General features: G+C 48.4%; 1 protein-coding gene across 1 annotated transcript in view; it reads right to left on the reverse strand.

The window, feature by feature from the left end:
- Window positions 1–1,235: 1,235 nt before the first annotated feature.
- HPRT1 (hypoxanthine phosphoribosyltransferase 1) overlaps window positions 1,236–18,258 on the reverse strand; it is a 40,670-nt gene continuing 23,647 nt past the window's right edge. The window contains exons 4-9 of the mRNA XM_004715363.4: window positions 14,480–14,545; window positions 10,945–10,962; window positions 6,854–6,936; window positions 2,796–2,842; window positions 2,566–2,642; window positions 1,236–1,865 (exon numbers count right to left, since the gene is read on the reverse strand). Coding sequence (XP_004715420.1) covers window positions 1,818–1,865; window positions 2,566–2,642; window positions 2,796–2,842; window positions 6,854–6,936; window positions 10,945–10,962; window positions 14,480–14,545 — 339 coding nt within the window. The 3' untranslated portion in view covers window positions 1,236–1,817. The remainder of the gene's footprint in view (window positions 1,866–2,565; window positions 2,643–2,795; window positions 2,843–6,853; window positions 6,937–10,944; window positions 10,963–14,479; window positions 14,546–18,258) is intronic.

An 18,258-nucleotide genomic window follows, 5' to 3' on the forward strand; every position in this document is an offset into this window, starting at 1 on the left:
TTTCTCTGGTATGGAAAATGTCCAGCAGACAAAAAAGCCCAGAGTGATGAACTTTCAGGTACCAACCAGCACAGCCATGGCATTGTCATTTCAGCTATGTACCTGAAGGTCTGTCAGTCAACCACAGGATTCCTGTCACACAAACCTAGATTCTGGGTCTACATTCCAGGAAGTGTCCTGGGATTTCCTGACAGATTGGATAGGGGCTCTGAGAAGACGAGAGGCTGACACCCACTTAGGGGAGCTTAGTGACTTGCTGGAAAGTTTAGAGTGCCATCAGCTGAGATAGGTGGAGTGGAGCTTGTGACCTAGATTGTGCCCAGAGGCGGCCAGACCATGTTAGCATGCCCACCCACTGCCCCTATAGGACACAGAACTGTCCCTCGGAGGGCTCCCACAGTGTGATCTTTATGGGACGTCCACCCACTGCCCCTACAAGACAGAGAACTGTTCCTGCTAAGGGCACCATGGCACATCTGGTGGGTTAGAGCTGTTGATTAATGGCGGAACACTTCGCCACTTAGTCACCAGGGGACCTAGACATGGGCTGAGCAAAATGTAATCCAACATCCCCAGGGTTTGAAATGGAAAGGCTCTGAAAACTCAAAACCAAAGCGAACCTACTGAGACCTACTGCCATGGAGTTGACTGTAATTCCTGGTGACCCTATAAAACCAAGAAGTGCTCTTATGAGTTTCCAAGGCTGTGAATCTTTACAGGAGCAGGAAGTAGAGCCACCAGGAGGTTCGAACTGCTGCCCAATGGCTAGCAGCCTGAGGCATAACTCCTTACACCACTGGGGTTCTGAAAACCCACACCAAGTTCACTGCCAGCGAATAGTGACCCTATAGTGCAAGGCTGAACTACCCCTGTGAGCTTCTGGGACTGTCACTTGTTATGGAAGAAGAATGCCCCTTCTTTCTTCCACACAGCGTCTGGTGGTTTCGAACCGCTGACTTTTAGGATCTCAGTCCAATGCATAACCATTACTGCTACCAGGGCTCCTACCCCAGGAAAGAAATCTGATAGCTCTACCAGACCATCAGCATTTACTATGGTTGGTGGTAACGAGGACAAGTAAAATAACTAGTAAAAACATAAGAGACAAGGGGTGGGGGTGGGAAATCATCAGGAGAAAAACAATAGGAGGTAAACTTGTAGAGAAATTATAGGAACACCATTTATGTTTAAACTACAGTCAGCCTTTTGTTGGAAGGATTTTTAGGCAAGAGGTCTTTTCTTCGTCAATGTATTTATTTATTTAAAAGCAACTGTTGACAAAGGCTCACCGGAAACAATCTGAACAAGTGGGACAACTCAGTCACTCCCGCTGACACACTGCTACAAGTCACCGGGGCCCCTAAGGAGCCTGGCCACAACCAAGCGGCTCAGGGTCTGTCACCGATACGCAAACTGGCTGTCTCTAACCTCCCCCAACGACCCAGTAGTCTGAGGACCATGAATCAATCACTTCTGGGCTATCTTTAATTAAAAAAGTAAAATACCAATTAAAAAAACGAATAGATCTCTCTTCAATGTATCTGACGGGGACAATTTTGTTTTCTTCCCGTAGTGGCATGGTTTCGGAGACTCTCCCAAGTCACACAATAAGCCAACCCCAAAGAGAAACGATCACCTCCATAAAGTGTCTTCTAAGGGTCAGGCCCGAGGGCGCTCGGAGAAGGGGCATGCAGGGAAGCACTACTAAGTAAGCAGGGGGTCTTGGGACTGGAAACGGTGACCATTTTGCATTGGGGGTGGTTGGGGGAGGGGGCGCGCCCGACCTGGCGGCGCTCGGGCGTACAGCTCAACTCCGTTTATGCTTTGTATTTTGCTTTTCCAGTTTCGCTGATGACGCAGACATGCTGCAAGAGAACAATCCAAAAAGGCACATTAGACAAGCTGGTGTGTGGAATGTACGGCATGAAGAACAGTATCTTCTCTTCTCTGACAAGAATCAGTCCCTGCCCTCCTCCACCACCCCCACTTATCTCCCTCTAATCGCAGCAGTTCTCAGCCTGTGGGTCATGACCCTTTGGGGGGGTCAAACGGCTCTTTCACAGGTGTTGCCCGTTCATAACAGTAGCAGAGTTACAGTGATGAAGTAGCAATGAAAATAATTGTATGGTTGGGGTGGAGGGGTCGTCACAACATGAGGAACTGTACTAAAGGGTCGAGGCATGAGGAAGGTGGAGAACCTGTGCTCGATCGGGTTCCCGAGTGTCCCGATGCTTACTGGGAACTCCCAACAATCAGGGAGTATCTGAAGGCAAGTGCCTTGAAACTTTAAGCTCGTTCGTTGATTTCTGCCTTAAGAGGCGCAGCCATCATTACCGTGGGGCCGTTCTCTATTTGAGCTGTTTGGCTCTTGTAGCCAGTAAGGAGTGCCACCCTACCTTGGCCGAGTTGTCATCCTAAGAACATGGGGGTTCCTGAGAACCACCACTCAGGTCAGGTTGCATGATGAGCGTCTGCAAAGATGGGCTAATTCTTCTCGTTGGGATTTGCTGTCTATGGGCTGGGCACACTTTGAATTAAAGAAGGCGCAGCAGCAATGATACTTACATTCAAGTCCCTGAAGTATTCATTGTAGTCCAGGGCGTAGCCCACCACAAACTTGTCTGGAATTTCAAAGCCAACAACTGGAAAGGAAGCACAAAGCATCCTTTAGGCACAGGCAGCATCCCTGTCGCTGCCATCTCTTACCATGCCAATGGGCCCCAAGTAACTAAAGCCACTGCACACAGAACCTATGTAGGGTACACGTTTCAACGGTGAACAAGGAGTGCACTTACAGTCTGGTCTATAGCCAACGCTTCGAGGAGTCCGTTTCACCAGCAAGCTGTGAAGTACAGAAAGTGACATGTGACACACAGACACGCTCCGGGGCATTGACAACGAGAAGACAGGTCCTTGGCAGACATGGCTGCTTCTGCATTTAGCATCAGGCAGGCAGCTCAAATGCGCCCCCGGGCAGGCAAGGGACTGGAGCGCTGAGGTGCTTTGGGTCAAGAGCGGCGCCCCCCACGAACACCCTCCACAGAAGGGCACCCAGGCCCATGAGTCAACACCAACTCCATGACCCGTTAGTTCAGCACCGGGCTACCTCTGAGGGGTTCTGAGCTGTCGTCTGTACTGGGGACACAGTGGATTACTCAATGTGCTGCTAACTGGTTGCAAGGTCAGGGGTTTGAACCCACCGGTTGCTGAGAAGGAGAAAGACTGGCAGTCTGGGCCACCCCCAGGAGGCCTTCTACTCTGGCCGAGGGAGTCACAATGAGTCGACATCAACTCGTCGATAATGAGTTTGCGTAAGCTTGCATTGATTCTGGGCAGAGAGCCATTGCCAAAAAGAATTCAACATAAACTCACCATTATGACCCATCGATTCCACTCCTATAGAATGGAAAGCACACTACCGTACCTTTCTCTCATGGAGTGTATGGTGGGCTCGAACCACTAATGTTTCCATTAAAGCTGAGCACTTAACCAAGGCTCCTGAGCTGTAGCATTCCAGCTCGCTGGCCTCGGCTGTTTCCTGCCAGAGCAGAGCTGCTTTGGTGAGTTCTCCAAGACTGTAAATCTTCATGCGAGCAGACTTCCCTCATAATTCCTCCCTCAGCATGGGCTTGTCCCAGAAAGCTTTTAGTTAACAGGGGTGCTTTCACCATGGCACCACCATGGGCTCCACTCAGTTCAAATCCCTGCTGAGAATTATCAGCCCCAAAACAAAAACAAATCGCCACCACCATAATAACAACAGCACACTCAAACACACACCCCCTTAGCTGGTTAATTCTAAATACAATTTTTTTTTCTCCTCAAAAGAGGGTGGGAGGTGGATGGTAGAAGGTACTTTGAAGCATGCATCCACCAGACTGAGTCTCAGAAACACCCACCCCCCCGGGGGAGGGGGTTACAAAAAAGGACATAAAGTGGAATGAATACCCAGCCTGCTCCCAGCTCTCTGGTGGTAAGACGGTCGTGAGGTTGGCAGGTTCTGAAATCTGGCAGCCGCAGTTACAAACCACCGGCCCATATCGCAGACTCTATGGGATCATCTAATTAAGCCCCTGATGATTCCCTTACAATCACTGGCAACAGGATACACTTGACTCAATTTATAAAGAAAAATGCCAGGGTTACCAACCACTCAGATTCAAGGCCAACTCCTACTTGCCCTGTCTTTGCAACCCGTGAACCCCTACACTTGACAGATTCTTCACCACAATCGCCTCCACTAGCCAGGAAGCTGCTTCGCAAGCCTGCAAAAGGTAAAAAACATACACACTTTGTTTAAGGTGACCAGATTTTAACATTGTTTAAGTAAAGCGGAACACCATTGATAAAACCTATCCTGGCGAAATAGCTACATGGCAGCCGAAAACCCTAGCTTGTTGTGCACGTTCATTCTTTTAAAAAAAACCGGAACTTTTTCAAGACGCCGCAGGACCCCGGACAAATTGTTAAAGATCGGGACTGTCCTGCCAAAAGCGGGACGTCTGGTCACCTTAATTTGTTCCGACTTATCTACAAATTAGATGTAAGGACGGATTGCTTCCTGTATACCAAACGTGCCAGAGCCAAACCACTAACCGTCCCCTGCCCTGTTCCACATGAACTCAGTCGGGAACATTGCAGAAAAGATGTCACTGATCGCCAGAGGGCAAACACCACCCAAATACCATTAACTAATGACAACAGGCTCCAGGCATGCCATGGAATGCAGACATAAAAAGGAATCCAGCCATTTCGACACGGACGGCCCAGGGACACCAATGAAATTCTCGGCGTGCTGCACTCATTTTCATCTTTAACCTCACGTCCCCCTAAAGATAGGGATATTTTTAATGCAACGTGTAAGCGTTTTCGCAGGGCAATCATTCAGGGGTCCATCCAGCCTCCACAAAGTCTCGCGTCCATGGGAATTTGAAGTCCGTTCTGCATTTCCCCGGCTTTGCTCAGGAGTCTTCTGTGGAATCTTTGATCCCAGTGTGGAGCAGTGGTAGTGAGCATCCGCCTAGTGTGCCTGGTCTCCTTGCAAAGGAGTCAGTTGTTCAAAGGAGGCACTTAGCTTTACATAACATACCTCTCCTCCTACTGTTTCATCTCCCTTTATTCCTGACTCTCCTTCCTCGGCGGCTCCAGGTGAATCCAGACCAAGTAGTGGGCCTTGGATGGCTGCTTAACAAGTTTCCAAGGCTCGATTCAATGAACTTGGAGCATGCTACTAAGCCAGCAACCAGAGGTGTCTCATGAAGCCACGACCCTTAAACCCCAAAGCTAGGAACTGAATGCCATTTGGAACTTTTTTTCCTATTTAGTGGGGTGTGGTGGGCTGGGGGAGATAGTCACCGTAAAGACCTGGGGAGCTTTAAAAAGTTGTGGGACAATGGAATGAAAACACATGGAATTTGCCCAGGCTCTCTTTGAAGGTCCCTCATATATCTAACACACAACCATTTCCAAGTCAAGTTTTTACAGGTGCACAGGTGGTTTGGCCCTGGCCTTCGCCGCCGCCAGGCTTCCCTTCCGCTCCCTGCTCCTATGTCTGGCAGGGGTTTGCTTCTGTGCTTTTAATAGCCAATATGTTTTCATTTCTCTGAGGCAAAGGCTCGAGAGCGCCAATGCTGGGTCAGATGGTACCTGAGCGCATCACTTTATACAAAAAAACTGGCCAATTGATTTGTAGAGAGGTTGCACAACCTTCCAATTCCATCAGTCAGTAGCTCTGGATTTAACTCATTCGGGGCCACTGAGACCATGCTAACTCATAGCGACCCCGTGGGTTTCCCACGCTGTAACTCTTTCTGGGAGCAAACAACCTCACCTTTTGCCCACAGGACAGCTGGGGCTGGGAGGGGTGGAGGTTGGATTGAACTGCTGACCTTGTAATTATCAGCCCAAAGTGTAACCCACAAGTCACCAGGGCTCCAATACAAACAAAACAAAACATAAAACCAGCAAAAACCGTGTAGAAAACCACAAAACAAACTCACTGTTACCCTATAGGACAGGGTGGAAATGCTCCTGTGGGCTTCCAGACTAACTCTTCCAAGGAGTAGAAAGCCTCACCTTTCTCCCTCAGAGTGGGCTGGTGGCCTCGAACTATTAACCATGCGGTTAGCAGCCCAGCATGTGACCACTACACTACCAAGGCTCCTCTCCACATCATAGGACAGTTGGTGTCAGAAAATGGAAAGAGGATGGAGGCTTCTCTGTTCCCTACCTCACAGCAATAATAATAGCCATAGGAGGTCAGATGTGTCCGCCTCTATTGCCACTGGCCGCCTTACCCTACCATGCAAAAATGTTGGGTGGTGCCAGTATGAACCCTAAGGCAAGTGTCTTATGGCTCCTCAGATCCCACCGCGATGCCTCCTGAGCTCTGTGCTTCAGTGTCTATCTATAAACTGTCACAGTCGCCACTTCAACCTCACCGGGGGAGGCAGCTCTAACTTGGGACGGAGGAGAGCTGCCCCCCAGAGGCTTATAGAGGTTGTGCATCTTTACGGAAGCGGGCAGTCATGTCTTTGTCCCACACAGCAGGCTGGTGGGTTTGAAGCACCGACCTTTCAATGAACAGCCCAGGACTCTGTCACCGACGTAAAGCAACCTGAAATCCTCTGCCATGCTCCCCAGGACAAGCTGACACAAACAGCTAGCTACAGAGCGCTCCTGGCCAGATGACTGCAAAGAGGAGCCTTGTGAGGAGGAACGTTCACCGAGTCTTAGTGGAGCCCCACTACGTCCCTGACAACGGGAAGTCGAGAACATCTGCCCTTCAGAAGAAAGCATCACTCTGTCCTCCGGCAAATGAGGAGGAAGACCCTGCAGGAAGTGGCCCACCTACCTGGCCACCTTGACCATCTTTGGGTTATGCTGCTTGACCAGGGAGAGCAGGGTTTGCATGGTTTTGCCAGTGTCAATGATATCCTGAAAGAGAGGACAGCTGTCATGTCGGGGTCATTGCACCAGCCCACCACCGCCCCATGGCGCAGGGCACCGTCTTGTCACCGCAAGAAAGACCCAGAGGCGACCGGGAGCCTGTACACCCTGTGGCCCTCAGCAAACTGTGAGCACGCCGGTGCCCAGCACTGGGTTCTACAGACACCAGGAGGCTGGCTGTGACAGCCAGTGGGACCGTAAGCACGCCGGCGTACACATGCACGGAAAACTGCCCCTTTGGGTCTCAGAGACTATACATCTTTATGGGAGCAAAGAGGCTTAGCCGGCCTCCACAGAGCACCTGCTGGGTTTGACCTGCCAACCCACAATGCCACCGGGGCTTTGGGCTTCCAAAATGGCATGACCATGAAGCTTTACAGCATGTACGGGCTTCCCCTCTCTGTTTATTAATTTATTTTTTATTTCCCTCACTTTTTAGAAGTTTGCTTTATGCCACTTCACTTACAGAAAATTTACATCATCACCACCTAGTTTTTCAAGCTGCCTTTTGTTCGGGAAGAGAGTCTCGAATTTGTCCTGTCAGCTCAAGATAGGGCTTCGCCCCACACCATCAGACTACACCTTGAGAAGCACAGTTTGATACCACCTTCAACAGAACCCTCTCTTCCAAAACCCAAACTCACTGCCGGAGTCCATGTGGACCCACAGCCACCCTCTAGGATGACAGGGTAGAACTGCCCCTGTGGCTTTCTGAGACCGCCGTAACTCTTTACAGGAATAGAAAGCCACATCTTTTTCCAATGGAGAGGCTAGTGGTTTCGGGATAACTGCTGGCCTTGCAGTGAGCAGCCCAACTCACCAAGGGCTCCCTACTGAGGCCGAATGAGGAAGGCTTTGCTATGTGAAATTTAGTGGGCGTGGGGAGACAAGCCCACTACCCTTGAGTTGATTCTGACGCCCAGCCCAGCAACCTGGTAGGGATTCTGAACAGCCAAGAGCCAGGGGAGCAGACTGTCTTTGGTGCTCTCCTGAGGAGTTGAAAGGAGGGAGGGCAGCGGGTTGCTCACCCGCCTTGCAGACAGCAGCCCTAGTGAAGGCTAATTCTCTGCACCCCTAGCCCTCGACAGGAGTCGAAAGGAGGACATTCTTCAAAACAAAAACTCTCTCCTTGGGGAAATGCTTCCTACACTACAGCCCTGCACCCTTTCAACATACAATGCCACCTTCTCCAAAGCAGGGCCTATGGGCACTGCAGCCACCACAGTGGGGCAGGATTCTGAGGTGGAAAATGCCTTTGGCCAGCACCAGCCACTCTGCGGGAGAAAGATGAGGCTTTCTACGCCCATAAAGTTACAGCTTGGAAACCCACCAGGGCTGTTCAGTCTTGTCCTACAGGGGCCCCGTGAGTCCGAATGGGGCCCAGAGCAGTGAATTTTGAGTTTCGTTTTGGTTCACGGACCTGGACCCAATCTGTGTGTAGTGGCAGGACTCAACAGAGGGCCATGTGCTGGACCTGTACAGGTGCCCTGGGACCGGCCAGCAGAAACGTGGGCCCCTCTGCTGCAGTGCCAGCAGCAGCATCCCCCTGACTTCTGCCACAAAGAGGGCCCAGCGAACAGGGGACAAGAGGCAAGTATCTGCTGCTGCACGCCGTGCCAGTCTGGGGTCACCTGTGAGGCAGCAGGGGGGCGGGGGCAGGGCTGCTGGGAGTACAGCGCCCTTCTATAGGTGGCTGCCATGCCTCAGGCTGACTGACCACAGCCCCCAGCTTGGAAACTATGTGTTGTAATTTGAAAATAAGTTTAAGCGTAATAAAAACTCTGAAAATAAAAGGGCGATGGAGGGTGTCCTCAAAACCCCAATTCCAGGCGAACAATGTATCTATTGATTTCAATGGACCAAGGTCCGAGTCCTGTCCAGCCTGGAAACATCCTGAACCTGCAACGCTGGGACAGGGCACCGCTTACTCTTTCTTCTCTCAGCTCCCTTCTCCTCACACATTACAGTGCTGGTGGCAGGGATGGCTAATCCCATCAGTCACCCGCCAAACCCTGGGCCGCCCAAACCAAATCTACTCACACGGAGTCATTGCTAACTCGGTGACCCTGGGCAGTGGAGGCACAAAATCAACCTCCTAAGCCAACTTTTACATTCCATTCCAGGGGCCAGGTGGGTCCCCACTAAAGTGGGGAGTCTCCTGTCATCTCTCAGCCCCTCCCACCTTTAGCCTCTGAGGATGGAGGTCCTCTGTAAGCAGCCTACATCTAGTTCCCTCAGGAGGTAACACGAGGCTCCATCGCACGTGGCCCCAAAAGGGGCAATTCCCAAAAGCTCCTGGGATCACGCTTGGGTACCAGAGGAACCTCATGGGGAACAGGTATGTGCCAGCTGAACAGACCCAAAAAATGGCCTGTCTTTTCTCCTGTGCTCCTCATTGGTGGAACCCAGAGCCCTGAACAAGTTTGGTGTCAGGTCTATCTAGAAGGCAAGCTCAGCAAACAAGGTAATGGATGAGGAGCCAGGTACCGACACTGTAATGTCTCTGTACCAAGTCACCCCCGTTCAAACTTGGAAAAACCAGCCCAGGAATGGGCTTACCTAGGCAGGCACTATCAAACTTGTTTGGCTTTCGGGAAGCAAAAACATAAGATTAAAATTTAAAGATTCGTGTGTGTGTGTGTGTGTGTGTGTGTGTGTGTGTGTGTACACCTATGAAAGTATGCCTAGTAGACTGGTAAAGCCAACCTATTAGCCCTTTCCTCTGAATAACATTTTAAGTGTATAAAATAAACCCCGCCGCATTATAACACCTTAGAAAGACAAACCTAGAAGTACCATCAAACACACTAACTGCACTCTTAGGTGCATACCCAAAGGAACTACACAAGGCTGAGCACGAATGTTCCTAGCCACATGCTCTGTGACAGCCAAAGGGCAGAAACCACCCAAATGTCTATGGACCGTTGAGTGCACGAAACAACGCATCCCCCCAGGCCCGGCCACCAAACCAAGTGGAGCTTGGATACAAGCTGCCATGTGGACCAACCCTGAAAACACTGTGCTAAGTGAGAAAGGCGCCAGGAACAAAAGGTCAAGCATTATACCGTTTCATGTACAGCACATCCCTGGTTTATGAATGTCCCAGGGATTCATTCATTCCCCGGGTTATTACGGCCAATTCCGGACAACTTGTACTTACCCTTTAATGCTATGTAATGCTATGTAAATTTGTCCTCAATTTGAAATGATTAAACCAACCAATTCTTCATCCCAAGGGTCTGGACTTGCCATGTAGACAGCATTTTAAATCATTGAAAAAGCTTAAAAGTCTAGTTTTATAGCAATGTAAAAAAAGGCTTCTATAAGGACCATGTGCATGGAATTTGACAGATCTGCACACTTCAAACCAGATCTTCCTAGGAATCTGGGGTATGTCTACATATGAAACCTCTCTCATTCACCTCACGGCCATCGCTTTGATACTGACTCATGGTGACCCTATAGGACAGGGAAGAACTACCCCTGAGCAAGCATTTCTGAGGCCGTTGCTCTTTATAGGAGTAGAAAGCCTCATCTTTCGCCTTTGAAGCCATGGGTTTCAAACCACTGAGCTGGCTTAACCACTAAGTCACTAAGAGTCCTATGTGAAATATCTATAATAGGCAGATCCATGAGGGCAGGAAGCCCGTAGGTGGTCACCAAGGCCTTGGGTGTTGGGAGACTACTTCTTGAGTCTGGAGAGTTTGCCAGTGGCATGATGACCACTCTGGAACCAGATGGTAGTGAAGGCAGCAGAGCGCATGTGCTAAAAGGCACAGAATGGTATGCAACATGACAATGCTGATTGTCATGTTCAGTACATCTTACCTCAAAAAGAAAAGGGCGAATGACAAGGGGGGAAAGCCTTTGCAAATAAAGGACAAAAAAAAAATCTGACAGAAAACAATCATGTTTACATTAGTGTCAACTCCTTTATAAGAACAGCCTCACACAAAGCCCGCCATTGGAACGTTAACAAGTAAATGCAGGACTTACCTCAACAATCAGGACATTCTGGAAGAACAGAAGAAGCGGAAATTAGTACAGCGAGCCTGTCAGTGTTTCTATACAGAAGTCACATCAGACCATAAACCCTCAAGAGTCAGGCAAATTCTTATTTTAAGACCCGCGACTCTTATCAAACAAACAGGCCATCTGTTGGAATTTGGAACTCTTTCATCCTGAAAGTTTTACAGCAGTGGAATTTGTCAAAAATAAAATTCGACCCACATGGGCATTTTGAAAGAGGCTTTCAGCACACCCTGCACTGGTGGGGAAACCTTGGAAGAAAATTGTGAGCATTCTCACTAGGTCTCCATTGCTAGGTCTAGTCTCTGCTCGTATAGTAACTCCAGACCCACGCAGTGAATTGTCCCCATAAAACCCGCCTCCAACTTGCCATCGAGTCAAAGTTGACTCGTAGGGACCCCCTGTGGGTTTCCGAGACTAACTGTTTCCTGAAATAGAAAGCGGGGTCTTTCTCCCTCGGAACAGCTGGTGGTTCCAAACTACAGACCATGCGGACTGCAGCTCAGTGCCTGACCACTGCACCACCAGGGATCCTGGCCTTCTCAGGAGCCCAAAGTGAGCTAACCTTTCTGAATCTGTCCATTTAAAGACTAAAATGAACACAGGCAAGACAGCTCCCTCCGACCGCAAATCCTGATCCTAAATTCTCTCTCAGGATGTCATGGCTGGGAAGAGCAACTCCGGGTTTCCTCTCAAGAACAGGGCCCTTTCACTCCTGCCACCTTCGGGAAGAAGGTGGCATTGCACACACAGTTCTGTCCTAGCACTGTCACTTCTCTCTCCTCCTGAGACAGTGGTCACAGCGGCAGGGCATGCAAACTCCAGTGGATTGCAAGAAGGGAATTTAGAATATTTTCTATACCACGCAGTGTTTAATCTTACTTATTTAAAAAAACAACAAAACATACATCTTTAAAAAATTGTGAATGAGGTGATGGCTTCCAGGAGTTGAACCAAAATGTGTCTGCACTATCGAATGGAAAACCGATGATCTGCTTGGCTGTGGTTAGTTGGTTCTGACTCAGCAATCCTCACCATGGTTCACAGTGTCAATTTGTGTGCTCTGAAAGAGCCTGGGTGACCATAGCCATGTGGGATACGTGGATACGCATTGGGCTGCTCACTGTCCAAGGTGGGCAATTCAAAACTCCCATCCAATTTTGGGGAGACAGATGAGGCTGTGTGCTCCTAGAGAAATTCAGTCTCAGAAACTGGATATCGGGTCACTATGAGTAAAAAAAAAGCAGCCCAGGTAACATAGTGGTTATGCATTGTCCTGTTAGCCACAGGTCAGCAGTTCGAAACCAGCAGCTGTTCCGCAGCAGAAAGATGAGGCTTTGGACTCCTGTAAAAATCTAAAAAAATCCACAGGGGCAGTTCTACCCTGCCTTATAGGGTTGCAAGTCAGAATTGGCTTGATGGCAGTGGAAGTATTTTTGTTCCCTTTTTTATGGCGGGGGGTGGGTGGTGTTCACTGTATATTTTTGCACGTGTTTTCCAATATACATAATACTAGTACAGTTCATAGATGAGGGGAGATCGAATTTCCAGGACCCTTTATTGAACAAAAATACAAAAATATGAAGTGGTAGTGTTTCCTGCTCTCTAACCTTTCCCCCAAGAATTCTGTGTTCAATGTACCCCACGCCAAAGCAGCAGCTTTGGCTTCCAAGAGACTCAAGCTGTGTTTCTTGTGTATGTTCTTCGCATGTGAGGGACAATAGCAAGTCTGAAGGGGCAAGATCAGGGCTGCGAGATGGATGCGGGGAAGTTTCCCAAGGAAATTTGCCCAGGGCGGCATGGAAAAACTCACTGGCCTTGTTCTCACTAACATAGTTTCGGATGTTGTGAAAACTTCCTTCAGGACTCGTGATGGCTGTGTGTATCTACCCAGATGACCCCTTTGGACACCACCCCACCCCCAAACCAGTCTCTGTGATCTTCTGATAATCAAATTGATTGTGACATGAGGAGAGGAAGGGCCTCACAGAGGATGGTGCGGGAGCGGGCGGGGTTTCGTTCTGTTGTGGAGAAGGTCGCTATGGGTCAGAACCAACTTGCAGGCCACATAACCTTCCGAGCTTGTCTTCTCTGCCTCAAATGGAGCTGGCCCAGCAGATGCCCTCCGAAGCCACTGTTTGGACTAGATAGATCTCTTTTTGTGAAGGTCCCTAACCAGACAGACAAGCAACAAGCGTGCTGCGGAACGAACTTGTCTACAGCCGCCCACTGAGGCTGGAGACACGTTTAAACATGTTTTGTGTAGAATAAATCCACGTGCTCGTTTGTGTTTGACAGAGAGAGAGAGAGAGAGAGAGAGAGAGAGAGAGAGAGAGAGAACTGGAACCAAGGTAGCCATACCCCCTGTCTTACCCTGGCTGGCACTTTCCCCGGCAAGTCTTGTCAAACAGTGCCGGGCAAGAGACCACAGCAGCCTACACTAGGAGCCTGTTGTTTTAGCTGGAAAACTGACTTCTTACTTAAAAAAAAAAGGGGGGCGGGGCTCGTGCTGGAGGAGAAAATAAAACAAATGCAGAACGTGGGGACAGTCAAAAGGCACAGTGCCAGTGTGTTTTGAGGCTGCAGGCCATTTCGAATTAGGAGACAAACCCATTAATATCCTGATGAGAAAGGGCGGTGTGGCTAGTCAGAGGGACCCGTCATGTGTAGACTTGGGGGGGGGGGGGCTCAAGGTCTCGCTCTGTCACTCTACAGAATAGGGGCGGGGTACCTTCTTCACAAGGCAGAGGTGATAAGACGCATGTGATGCAGAAGCCAGCTCCCTTCGCCTCTACTCCGTCACAAGCAATCTGTCCCCTTTCACAAGACCTTGCAAAGTGGGCTCTTTAGCAAAATTGGATCTATTAGTCAACTAAGGGATTAGACACCGCTTCCCCACCAACTGACTGTGTGGTTCTCGGCAATGTCTCTATCCTAGCACACCCACCAAGTCACAGGCCTACCAGTAACTGGATCACAGGGGCAGTGCTCATGCTTGATAGGAGTACTGGGAATTTCGAGACAGAAACACTGGAATCTAATCTGGGCCCTGCTGGTAAGTCGGGCCATCACCCTACAAATCGTTCACATTGGTAAGACGTGCTGGGCTAGGATCTGAATCCTTAACTGCTTCTCTACCTTTTAAGGAATGACATGCATCTATATTTGTACACATGCTGCCATCATCCTTTTGAAAACATTTTCTTTTTCCTGGAGCCCTTGGCCTTTAAGGATCTCAAATTAGATCCTCAGGAGACAAACAGCCTGGGCTTTGAAGTTCAATGTTGGATTCCACTGACTTTTGGCTAAGATGACCTAGGTAAAAAGTTCTTGGGGGAAATGAATTAAAACATTGCCGTCTTGGCTTCCCAAGGACTTCTGGAAGCTTCCTTGTACACTGCGAATAGCATCACACTATGTAACTGCACCGGCTCCCCAATGAGCTGGCTGTCCATGCTTTAGGAGCCCAAGTATTCTCTTGAATCCTTTTTCTGATACGTACCTTTCCAGTCAAAGTTGAGAGGTCATCTCCACCAATTACTTTTATGTCCCCAGTTGACTGGTCATTCTAGTAAAACAATGAAAGAAAAAAAAATTGGTATCTATTCGTACACATACACACGTAGTTCAAGTGATCAAATGGGAATTAGAAGATTTTTAAACAGTTATCTATTTAGTGTCTACAACATTATGGTCTATTTTAAATGATAGATGAGTTAGAAGAATCATGTTTCTGGAAATGAAGGATTCTATAACTCGCAGCTAGAGATTAGTATAAATTGAAAATTCCTCATTGGTTATGCTTGATTTGCAGGTTTTTATGAGAGTCTGAAACACGGGGCACACCCCATCTCCAGTCTTGGCCACCTCTGACCCAAGAGGAAAGTTGTTTGTTAGCATGCCAGGTGCCTGGTTCTGACCCTGTACCATCCTCATGAGTCAAGCAAATGGCCAGCAGGGCTGGTGGGTACCATACCCGACCCCCAGAGCATGTCCCTCTGCGTCTAGCCCAGACCCCAGCCATCGTCGGCACAGTCCAGGAACCCGGGTCTGAGCAGCCGTCATTGAAGGTGCACCCCGAAGGTTCCTGGTTTTCTGCCATCACGGAATCCAGCAGAAAGCCTTGTGGGAGTTTCCAAATACAATGCTCAACACCTACCATCGGGGGTGGTGGGGTGGTGGCAACAGCTGTGACTTGGCTGGATTCAAGATAGAAAAGTGGGCCGAAGGAGCAGGGGAAGGAAGAGGCTTTGGACTGGCCACAACAGAGACCGACCATGGCATAAGGCTAGAGCATTTCCAATGGTACAGCCCCAGACCCGTGAGGTCAAGGTTAAGGAACAGAAGAGAGCCCAGAAACAGACCCAGCTACCGATGGATTTAGTATGTGATCCAGATGGTATTTCAAGTCAGTAAGGAAGAGATGAATTACTTGATAAATGGTGTGTAGTCAACTAAGTTATCCACTTAGGGAAAAAAAGGAAAGAAATACGTAAAACTATCGTCCCTACCTCACAGCATACACAAAAAGAAATTCCAGATGGATTAAAATCTAAATGCAAAAAATAAAGCCATCAGTTTATGAGGAAAAACATGGTCGGAGAATAGTTTCACATTCTAGGTAGAACGGGCAAAATAAAAGCATGCCATAACCCCAAATGTCAAGAAAAGATCTGTAAAGAACAGTCCGACTCTCCGGGGGCTCCAACAGCAGGTCCCACTAGGAAACCAGAGCTCAGGAAGAGGCAATTCCCAGAGGAGAAAGCCCCGCTGATGCCTGCCTACTGATGGCATGGGAAGTTCCCAGTTGGGTGGCTCAGCCGTTTGAGCGCATGGGAGAAAGAGGAGGCTGTCTGCTCCCATCAAGACTGACAGCCTTGGGAAGCCACGGGGGCTGTTCTACTCTGTCCTAATGGGGCGGGAGCGGAACAGACTCCCGGGCTTTGAGCTCCTCTTTACCCAACAGCACAGACCTGAGTCCTCTGAGTCCTCTTGCTAGTGAGGATCTCCGGTCGCTACAACCTGTTTGGGAAACGTAAGGCTGGGTGCACTGGACACCGCAACTGCACTGCAGGGAACTGCCCCTGTGAAACGTAAATAAACAAAAACGCTCACTGGGATGCAAAGGCACCTATGAGCATGTGGACCAAATGCATCGTTTTGGTTTTTTTAAAATAAAAAGTGGAAGCAATCCAAATGCCCATTGACAGGAAACCTTTAAAATGAGTTTAATGTATTCAGATAATGTAATCCTATGTAGGTGCTTGAATTTTTTAGAGGGAGTGTATACATACGCACATCGAGCAGTGATTACAAACACCAAGGAGAACCTTGTGTCTTCGATGAAGCCCCTTTTTGTTGTTCACAAGTTAAAAACAAAACCAAAGGCTGGCAGCAATTACCTGAATGTGAATGAGGGCTGGTGAGACTCTTGACATTTATTCGCTTCACTTTTTGATGCACCATAGGGTGCCATTGGATTGCTAACTGCAAGGTTAGTGGTTCAATCCTATCAGCCACTCAACAGGAGAAAGATGCGGCTACCTGCTCCCATCACACATTTTCACATCACAACCCACGGGGACAGGTCTAGCCTGTCCTATGGAGCACTGTGCGTCGGAATTGACTCGATGGCAGGTTTGGGTTTTGTGTTTTCATTTTTTTATAGTGTGCCATTTTTGTAAGAGCACAAAGGGCGAAGCGTTCAGTTTTGCAAATTCAACATGAGTTACAGCAGCCCTGCTGCCATCAAGGTAACGGTGACTTACAGCAACCCTAAAAGGCACAGAAATATGCCCTACGGTCTTTGATGATATAAGTTTTTATTGGAGCTAGCAGCCTCAACTTTCTCCCACAAAACATGCTTGTGCGCGCGCGCGCACACACACACACACACACACACACACACACACACACACAAGTTCCCTTCCATTGAGTTGATTCCGACTGATGACAACCCTTTAGTAAAGGGTAGAACTGCCCCTGTGGGTTTCTGAGACTGTAACTCTTTACGAGAACAGAAAGCCGTGTCATCCTAATGAGCTTGCAGTTAGCAGCTAAACAGGCAACCCACTGCGCCACCAAGGATCCTCACAGAACATAACATACACTTAGTAACTGATTAAACATGGTTTCTGATTAAAAAAAAAAAAAAAAGCTGTGTCTATCCCTTTTCATCTTTAGGAAATAATGGCTACGCCCTTTATTCTAATTAATTTAAAACTCTGCGTTTCACAGAATTGGAATGAAGAATGAACAGCATCCTTCCCCCAAAATACTACCAAACCCACAGCTCTACTTGGGAGTAAGGCATGGTAATAGGTTGATCTTGTAAGACACGTCCAATGGTGACATCTTCTGTAGAATTTTGGTATTACACTCCAACTGTCGCGGATCCTAACGGTGACATCTGCTGGGGAAATTTGGTATTACAGTCCAATGCCACGCACCCTATTTCATACAGGGTAAAGGGCAAGATGAATGAAAATTTGCGAACTGGAAAAAGTGGAGTCCTTGTTATGTGGGGAGAGGGGCGGGGGTCCGAGGGTGGAGATGGGACACCTGTGATCACATGTGGTTGAGTCAGAGGTAAAAGAATTCCCAGGAGGCCAAGCACTGCGGCTTTTCTGGAATCCAAATCTCCAAGCTTTGCTTTGCTCAATGCTTTTGGAAACATGGCCACCTTTTAAATGAAGGGCAATAAGCAAGGTGCCTTTCAGAGTAATAGTACACACAAGCAAACATTTGGATCAGGCACTCTAGAGACGCAGCTTGATTTAAAAGGAGGAAAATACAGAACCGAGTTTCCAATTCTCCTGAAGCTGGCCTTCCTAGAGCCAGAGTCTGAGTGAACCCCTAAAACTACTGCCCGAGATTATCTTCAACCAAAAATATCCTTGAAGGCATCTTAAAACCCAACAATAATTTAGCTTCACTAGTTAAGAAACGTCTACCTTGAACATTATACCCTTTAAAAAAGGTTATCTACTTCTCTTGCGCCTAAGTGCAAAATGAAAGAGAAACTGGGATAAATGTGCTTGACACAATGGACGTCTTTATGTATTTTGATAAGAGCCGTATGAGGCCCTCAATAAAATGAAAGAAATTGGGAGGGGGAGATTGTTCCTATTTGTTCTGAAAACCCCCTAGGTGACAGCAAGCACAGCGGCTCAGTATATGAAAAGAATGAGGAGCTGATACCAAGGGCTCAAGTAGAAAGAAAATGTTTTGAAAATGATGATGGCAACAAATGTACAAATGTACTTGACACAATGGATGGAT

The sequence above is a fragment of the Echinops telfairi genome, unplaced genomic scaffold (assembly GCF_000313985.2).
Source record: "Echinops telfairi isolate 266 unplaced genomic scaffold, ASM31398v2 ScPeMD7_20;HRSCAF=75, whole genome shotgun sequence".
In the NCBI taxonomy this organism is placed as follows: Eukaryota; Metazoa; Chordata; class Mammalia; order Afrosoricida; family Tenrecidae; genus Echinops; species Echinops telfairi.